The sequence below is a fragment of the Saccostrea echinata genome, unplaced genomic scaffold (assembly GCF_033153115.1).
Source record: "Saccostrea echinata isolate AGI-Se365-2 ecotype Australia unplaced genomic scaffold, CSIRO_AGI_Sech_v1 ptg000086l, whole genome shotgun sequence".
In the NCBI taxonomy this organism is placed as follows: Eukaryota; Metazoa; Mollusca; class Bivalvia; order Ostreida; family Ostreidae; genus Saccostrea; species Saccostrea echinata.
The window spans coordinates 3,832,283-3,841,683 of NW_026889835.1; the positions used below are offsets into that span (position 1 = coordinate 3,832,283).

At 33.1% G+C, this 9,401-nt stretch overlaps 1 protein-coding gene across 1 annotated transcript; it reads right to left on the reverse strand.

Annotated features, from left to right (window-relative positions):
• Positions 1–5,643: 5,643 nt before the first annotated feature.
• On the reverse strand, positions 5,644–9,346 carry LOC133177040 (ragulator complex protein LAMTOR2-like). Its single transcript, XM_061312128.1, has 4 exons — positions 9,198–9,346; positions 8,727–8,889; positions 8,112–8,201; positions 5,644–5,950 (listed from the first exon to the last, which is right to left on the reverse strand). The coding sequence occupies exons 1-4, from the start codon at positions 9,263–9,265 to the stop codon at positions 5,894–5,896; spliced, it is 378 nt and encodes a 125-aa protein (XP_061168112.1). The 5' UTR covers positions 9,266–9,346; the 3' UTR covers positions 5,644–5,893.
• Positions 9,347–9,401: the final 55 nt, after the last annotated feature.

Genomic DNA, 9,401 nt, shown 5'->3' on the forward strand with positions numbered 1-9,401 from the left:
AAAATATGCAATTTCATAATGAAAGATCTGTTTCTGAAGATCACAAAACATGTTTTAATTTTTGGATCGTGGGCTGTGCTCATATTTTAATTCTTTGCTGAAGGTAGTCAAATACGCATGTTTTCTGCAAAATTCAAGAACATTGCATTTTCCCAAAGCTTGTTTTCGAATACCTGGATTCTCAAAAAGAAATTTTGTGATAGGAAATGAAAGCACTAAGTCTCTACTTTATTTTGATATATGAAATGGGATATAGGTTGATAGTCGATTAACTGATATAAGGACAGGGCCATTTTATGCATAAAGTGAACCTAGCTTTTTATAAATGCATCACCATTGTAAATAATTTCATCACATTAAATAATAGTATACTTTAATGTAAATTACTTGAATTTGATTCATCGAGAAACATTTGTTGAAAACACGCTGTTACCCTCTGAAGAATGAAACTACGCCCTCCAGCGCAAGAGAACAAAGGTGAACAGTCAACATTGCTTGACAACGGGTGATATTCGAAAAAAAAATATTGACTGCGCGGAATCTATGCGCACAAGCTTCACCTATGAAACATTCAGTATATAATAAATACTGCATATAGCTGAGGGTAACATTGAGGCTGCGCCTCGGTTGTTACCCTCAACTACATGCAGTATTTACATAATGTTTCCATTTTCTATTCCAAATACTGTATATGTACATGTTCAGTATGATTTATATTTTTCTTAACTTAAGCTTCAGCCCTGAATAGGGATAACAAATAATTAAAACCAAACTTACCTTATTATTGCATTCCGTCCATGCCCGTCAGATGAGCTAAAGGATCAGTTCGTTATAAATGCAGCACCGACCTATGGGATCGGGATTGGTTTTAAGCTTTACAAAAAGTTTATCAATCTTCGTTCCGGTCAATGACTTTAGGCTATGTACATCATTTCAGTGGTTGATCTAGAAGTTCGAAGGGGGAGAGTATGGGAGGGGGTTCGCTCGCCTGGAGAAATTTTTGTTTTAAATGGCTCCGAATGGTGCATTTTCAAGCATTTTTGGCCACTTTTCATAGTAAAATTTGTAAATAAAAATTTGGAAATATTTTTAACTTATATATAAAAATGAGACTTTTCCAAAAAAAAAAAAGTCTTAAATCTTATATATTAGGAATATCGGACTATCTAGAACATGACAACTAAATTTGTATATACTCCAACCCAGTAAATTCAAAATTTAGAACATGACAGTACGAATTTCACAATTTTGATAAAAGGATGAGTACTCATTATAATCATTTAGTTTGATTGCTAGATGTCATGAGAAAAGAAAAATATTTTCAAAGATGCAATATACATATATTTCCTAAACATGACCAACTAAGTCGGCATCCTAGGGCATGAACCCAGAGGGTATGAATTTCACAATTTTGGTCAAAGTTTGAGTACTCATTATAATCATGCAGTTTGCCCGCAAGATATGAATATAGAAGATTTTCAAAAATGGAATATATTTACAATATATGACCAACTAAGGCCAGTCCTGCAGCCTGAACTCAGAAGTCATGAATTTCACATTTTTGGTAGATGGCTCATTAATTGCTTATCATAATCACACCAGCGGTTTGACTACCTGGGGTGCGTTCAACAGCCTAGCTGCTACGTAAAGCTACGCTCTTGAACGGAGAGCTAGCCTAGCCGCTACGTAGGGAGAGCTAGCATAAATATTTAATGCTAAATACCAAATCCAAGATGGCCTCCTTAGTTACAACTTCACAGCACACTAGATTGTAATAAAATGGGGAATTATTTTCTACATCTTAATGAATTAAATGTATATATTTACATAATTTTCGCTTGAAATAATTTTTTTTTGTTCCAAACATAAGTTTTTAATAATATGTTTTATCCCAAATCTTAGACTTAGCAGCTAGGCTAGCTGTCTGTTCAATAGAGATAGATATCTATCACCTAGCTGCTAAGTTAGCCGCTACGATCTTGAACACAGTCCTGATGTCCAGGAATAACAAAGATTTGATTTGCATTGATTTTGGTACTCCTCAGCCCCCGGGAGGGAGAGACCATGAAATTCTCATTTTAAGTTAATTACTCTTCGTTATTTGAGCTCTCATAGTGACCATCTTTTAAGTATCAGTATCCAAGTTTCGATCAATGTTTGCATGTTATGAAAGGCATTTTGTGATTATGATCACATTAAATGAAAGATGTTTCACTTTCACTCATATTTGCCCTTGTGTCCATATTCTCTGATTCTGTGATCTTGAGCACATCATATCTGAACAAAATAGAATTATTGCGAGCAAGGTCTTAAAATGGTACTCCCCCCCCCCCCAATTTCTGCAGCATATTCTTTCAAACTATTGAAACTTCTGCAGCATATTCTTTCAAACTATTGAAACTTCTGCAGCATATTCTTTCAAACTATTGAAACGTCTGCAGCACATTCTTTCAAACTATTGAATGAAATGTTTTTTATTACAAAAATATGGTCCAGACATAAATTTAACACCTTTTCTGCCCGTACGAATATGCATACCCAAATGACTATGAAATACACTCAAGTCATAGGTAGTTACACCTTTGTGTAAAGCATAAACTTCCAATGTCCCTGCATTCGAAGTATTGTACCAAACTCAAATAGTACACTTTTACTGCAGTGACCTTGAACATGCTAAATGTCCTTGAGTCAAGATCAAACATGCCCAAATGATCTTTGGTCAAGGTCATGACAAACCTGCAGATCATAAATAAACTTTGAGTTAAGTATAAGCTTTCAAGTCTTTTCATTAGAATGTTATAGAGTGGGCACAGATTCACAGATTGCACTACTAGTATTCTTCTACCAATGACCTTGAACTTGTTCAAATTACCTTGGGTCAAGTTCATGACACATCTCCAGGTCAAATGCAATCTTAATATCAAGTATGAACTTTCAATGGCTCTTCAATGAAATGTTATAAACAGACATGTTTGTACGGACATATGGATGGATGGACCGATGGACAAGGTGATTCCTATACCCCCTCCCTTTCCAAGTTTTGTTTGTGGGGAATATAATATTCCCTTTGAAACTGAATGTGCATTTATCACTCAACAATAGTAAATTTATGAGTAAGCTTTGATCAGAAGCAATATAACCAATATAATTGATACTGTACATGTATTTATTTTTCCCCCACCCCTTCAAAAAAGCTTATAAATGCTAGATTGACACACATTTTGACCTTTTGTAACTTTTTTCTACTAAAGTTACCAATCTGATTAAAATCAGATCTTTGTTACGCTCAGAAATTCTGAAAGTCGCTGTAGATATGACATATAGGTGACCTCTTACAAGTACACAGCATTCATTTTTCCAGCGGTGGTTGTAGATTTTGTGTATATTATAGTGATAAACATAGGTAATTTTTCCAAAATTAATAAGTACTGATGTCATGTTCTTTTCCTGTTGTTATGGCAACAATATAACTACAAAAATTTTGCTTTTGTTACTTTTAAGAAGTAAGGTAATTCATTCTTTCAACAAATAAGGTAATCAAAACACCTTATTTTCTCACATACAGAAAACATATTCATAAAAAAAATGGCTAAAAATCATTGATTTCATAAGGATTTATGAACCCATTGCTAAGGAGATCGATTTCCTTGGATACTAGTCCCTTAATATGTCCAAAAAAAAATTTTATTGTGTTTGAGCATTAGGTAGGACAACATCAATTATATACATTAAGCTTTTGAAAAACTAAAATTTTTGACTTTCCATGAAATGCCTGATGCTTGCTGATTTTGGCTCTTAAATATCTGGAGATGTTTTTTTTTTTCAAATGGAAAATGATATGAGAATAATAAATCACATTTGTAGTCAAAATTTCAGAACTGTAAGTTAAGATTGGAATAATCTTAGATCGATCATGACAATGAGCACACTGCCAGTGTGACAGGTCAAAAGGGGATGCTTACTCCTCAAAGACACCTGATCCCACCTCTAATGATTTTTAGAGGTCAATGTTTGCTCTGCTCGGTTTGTAATGTTTCAATGGACTTTTTAGCTTGATTACCGTTTGTTATCATATTTCACTGACAAAGGTTTAGTATTGTCACAACAGAAAAATTCATATTAGAAGGAAAATTTTCTTTTATAGTATCCATAGTAGGCTTTTCTAGCTCTTTCTGACAATTATTCCGATGAGAATACTATTTTTCCATCAGATTTAAACATAAGTCCCAAATATATATATATACTGATGTGTTATTTTTATAGAACTGTGATTGTACGATTTTCATTATTTGTACTTAGAGAAAAAAATCATAACATTTGTTTTTCACACACAATTTCCATTCATGGCAATATTTACTCAATATATCTATACATTTCTGTAAACTAGTAGGTGTCTCTGATACAAGAATATGATCATCTGCAAAAAACATGTGGTTAATAGGCATTGAATCTAAACGAGTTGGATCTGTGGATATATTATTGAAATATTTTACAAAATCATCAGTAAAATTATTGAAAAGAGTTGGGCTCAATTTATCGCCTTGTTTTACTCATCTATTTCCAAAAACTGCTTCATTCATTTGATTGTCTTTTTTACAGGAGTAGTAAGCATTTGTGTACATATTGTACTTAAAAGTTGCAGAAAATTGCCACCAAAGCCTTTCTCATTAAATTTATATAAAAAAGCAGATCTCCAGTGTCAGAAGCTTTGGAAAGGTCTACAAAACAGGTAAATACTTTCTTTTTTAAATACATATTTGTTTATGTATTCTTAATACATGTATGTAGATATTTTCCAAAGTTCTGTGGTTTTTTCCTAAAAAACCTGACCGATATTGACTGAATAAATTATTAGTTTCAATTTAATAATTCACGCATTGCTGAACAATGCCAAAGACAACTTGTAACACTAAGACCTCTGTAGTTATTGTATCATTTGGAGCATCATTTTTGTATAAAAGTAATAAAATTAACTAATAGGCACTTACTTTTCACGTTAAAACATGAAATATACATGTTTTTCCATGAAAGATTCAATATGCAAATCATGTAAATGGAAACATGTTATAAGAACAATGAATGAAGACTGACTTTTGCTTTAAATGCTCTTTTACACATACTGAGTAGTGCTAATACCATACTTTTATCCAGCTAAAATAATCTGCCCTTATAAATATACAACATAATAAAAGGAAATCAATAGCATATTACAGGATTTGAAATTGATTCAAGTATTCCTAAAAATATATCACACCAAGATAAAGAAATTGATTTTTTTTCTTTATTTACATGTACATGTATTTTCTTCATTTATTATGTCTGTTGAGTGACACTTTGTCTTTGAACATTTAGGGGAAGAATGTCATACCCTATTTTGAAGGTGCATTACATAAATTCAATATATACATATTATATATGTAATAATTTTCTGACAGTCCAAAAAAAATTTTGTACTAGTGTTAAAAGCCTCTATAGCTATCACTTTGCCTTAAACCTACTAAGAATATCAAATTTACTAGTCTACCTAAACCTTCTGTCTTTCTTCTTTCTATTACTACAAAAGGCATTTTACATAATATTTTTTTTTTACTGAAAAAATATAACCCCGTATCTTATAAGTCAATCTGATAACTAACAGCTGAGTAAAATACAATGTTTTATTCTGAACATTTATAACATTATATTTATCATATGCCAAAAAAAAAATGCAAACAAAACATTTCTCAGTTTGAAATGCTGTGCCAAATGTAAAGTAAGTCACTTTAATATACCCAGCTGAGTCAAGAAATTTAATTATTATGGCAGTTTTTACTGCACCACTATGTGCTCCAGCATTGATAATACAGTTATAATTCCCTATTAGGATTTGAAAATACAGCATTTAGAATCCGTGTCAAGAAGCTGCAACCTGTGATAATGGCTCCTCCAAGTAGCTTGCCAATGCCTCCATCTACAACAGAGAACATACCAGTACTGAACAAACTGCATACTAGCTACAAAGCCTACAATGTATATTGTTATACCTTTAAATAATTGTTCCTACCCGGTATATAAATCTTTACTAAAAAAGTCTAACATTTCCAATGTTTTACTGAGCGGTCAAAAAAAAATCGATGTTTGACCACGGAGCGAGATATTGGACCTCTTGATTAGATATTGGACTGCTTACGTCACACAATGGGCGGGATCAGCATTTATATTCGTTGGTTTTCGAAAGTGACTGAATTGACCAAGTTTAACCTCAGTACCGGTAAAGGAAATTTATAACAAAGAAGCCAGCAAAAGATACATGCATGTCAAAATATAATAAAGGGTAAAACAAAACATTTATTGACTGTCATCGTCGCAAGCCACGGGTTTTGTGTCCATTCTATTTCCACAAACCCTTGGCTGCCTCCTACCAAATTCTCTCGTTCTCTTGACTGAATCATTGAATATTTATTAAGTGATGCCAGATTTACCTTGATTAATGAAATCACTCTGTAGCAATTTTTGGTACACTTAAATGGCGGCGCCCACAATGAAATCATGTTTGCTATGCGTGGCAGATTTATTGAAAAAAAAAATATGATAGATCCTGAAGAACAGAGGTGAGTAACGTATATTCTAAAATACTTACAAGGTTTTACATTAAAATACAGGGTTTCGAATGTAGACGTTGTGTGGGAACGCTGAATAGCGTTACTCTTTAAGAAAGGAAATTCGAACCGAAGTTGATGTACAGCTCGTGGTTATGGTTACATCCAAATACAAGATAGACTGATCATTTTCATTGGTTCTGACTTGAAGCGTCAGATGTTATTCCATTGGTTGAATTTATGTTATTAATATTCATGAGAACGAGAGAAATTTGTAGGAGACAGCCATGGGTTTGTGGAAATAGAATGGACACAAAACCCGTGGCTTGCGACGATGATTGACTGTGTTCTCCTAAAGGCCTCAGGCAAACAGTTTGATTCTTGGGTCCGACAAAATGCATGTCACCCTCAAACCCAATCAATAAATGTATATTACTTACTGCATTCCATGCAGCTATAATGTATATTACTAGGGCCTTGTTTGGATTGAATTCAAACTCTAGTTTGTCATTGTCTATGATCAAAAAACGTCAAAATCGTGACTAAAGATCATTAAAATGGTAAAAGTCACTTAAAAAAATTTAGTGTTCAGGGTTGTGGGTAACCACTCACCCACTCGCAAATGCGAGTAAAATTTGCTGTGGGCAATTAGATATTAAAAATCTGGTCACCCACATGGTGAACAATGTTTTTTCCCGAAACATATTCACATTTCAGTTTTATATTGTATGTACTTTCAGTTTTTGAACAAACATTCTACTAACCTAGATTATTTGTATTGCATGCAAGCATATTAGTCAAACATGTACGTAACATAGATCAAACATGGCTATTTATCGAAGCGGTTAATTTGCAATCTTGATGATACGAGAGCAAACATTTGAGATTGTTCTTAAAGAAATATTGTAACAATCGGCTATGGCTGTGAGACACTCCATCAGGACTACTTATTCATAGATAGAATTTGAATTATCGTGTCAAATACACACAAAAAAGATTAGAATCAAACTTCAGAACAGGTTGTATGTAATTTAATATGCCCGGTTAAACCATACATGCGTCAGTTGTAGGGTTAAATGCTACAAAATGAAATGAACAAATTACTGTATCAAGATTTTTTTAGAAAAGAGAAAACCTGATGAAAATTCAAATGCTGCAAACATATTGATACTAGGAATCTAAAGAAATCAGTTTTAAAAAATTTAAGAGTTTTTATTTTTAATTAACATATAATTTGGGCCCCTGGGTCACATTGTGGGCCCATAAAATTTCAAAAGTTAGGAGCCCACATGGCCCCAAAGTTTTCAAAAGTTAACCACAACCCTGGTGTTGGAATTGTGTCACAAATCTTGTCCAAGCAATAATTTTCTGATATTGCCCTTGATAACATAAGATGTGTGTCTTGATTCTGTTTCAAATTCCCATCAAAAAAGAAAATGGCTGAGGTAAGCTGTTGAAAGAGATGAAATGATTACTATATTTCTTTCTGAAAAAATTATTGATTGCACAGTTGCTGAAAGACTTTTTACTTACCTTAGCCTTTAGCATACCAAATCCCACATTTTCTTTAGAACAAATGCATAACAAAAGATTGGCTACTTTAGTAATGGCAACTTTCCCCTCCTACAAAGATATGTTGCAATTTTATCATAGGCTCTACAACTGAGGAAAAATCATATTTTTATAATGACACATGATAATTGTTAGGAAAGTCATGGTCTGCTGTATTATATAAAATTTTGTTCCTATAGGTTTACTAAATGAAGCAATTTGAATACATGTATATGCACATGATGCACCTAAAAATTCATTTCAGAAGTCCTGTCATTTTCATTTAAGTAATAAATGAAATGTTTTGAGAACTTTTGAAAGCATTTGAAAACCATAAAATCAATCAATGTCTAATGATTAATACTGTAGATTCCTAAATGTACGCGAGGAATAAATTAACGCGTAATTACGCGAGAAACACCACTCGCGAAATAAAATTACTCGCTTTTATTTTTATGGTGCTTTAATACATGTAAAATCTCTAGATAAATCACCCATTCGCGAATTATTGTTCTCGCGATTTGACGCCCTTGGGCCTTTTCGCGATATTAAGTACTCGCGTAAAATAAGGAATCTACAGTAGTCTAGGTCACAAACCTCACACTCTAACATGATGAATTTGAGTTTGTCGTCACTGAAGGCAACAGCCCCACTTTTCTGGTATGACATCCAGACGTTACTGGCAATGGCAGCTGTAACAGCCGCATCCTTGTCTCCATATCCAGAGTAAGCTAACAAGGCACCCTCATTGTTTAGGAGTCTGATAAAAACATTTACGATACAAATAACATGCAATATATTGAGCTGCTCTTTGCATGCTTCACAATCAAAGTTAGAATAGAATTTCTTCTTCTCATACTAAATCATATTCTTAAGAGTTTTTTTCAAACAAGTATTCCATGTTAATTTATATAAATATTAACTTAAGAAAAAATTATGTTGTAAACACACAAGTTAAAAAAATATCAAAATATCATCCCCTTTTTCTCTTCCCGCAATGAAGAACGTAAACCAAAAAACATGCATAATATACTTTGCCTGTGAATGTTTCAGATCGTATCTACGTACAAAGTACTTTGAACACCGCCTGTATTAGCCTGACTTAGAACTTGAGTGAGTGCTTTAGGCTTTAACATGTTTTTTGTTTTTATTTGGTGGAAGCTCCTTTACTTTTACTTTCCCATGTCAAGTCACATGACAAAAGTGTACAGGTTTGTATCGCGTTTTATTATTGGTTGTTTTAATAGGTCGTGAACTCTTACTCACACTTCC

Coding starts and splice junctions, on each gene's coding strand:
- LOC133177040 (XM_061312128.1), bottom strand. CDS start 9,265: ATGTTAAAGCCTAAAGCACTCACTCAAGTTCTAAGTCAGGCTAATACA. Junction 8,202..8,726: donor TCATCATGTTAGAGTGTGAG/GTTTGTGACCTA, acceptor ATATCTTTGTAG/GAGGGGAAAGTTGCCATTAC. Junction 5,951..8,111: donor TTGGTATGCTAAAGGCTAAG/GTAAGTAAAAAG, acceptor TCTCTGTTGTAG/ATGGAGGCATTGGCAAGCTA.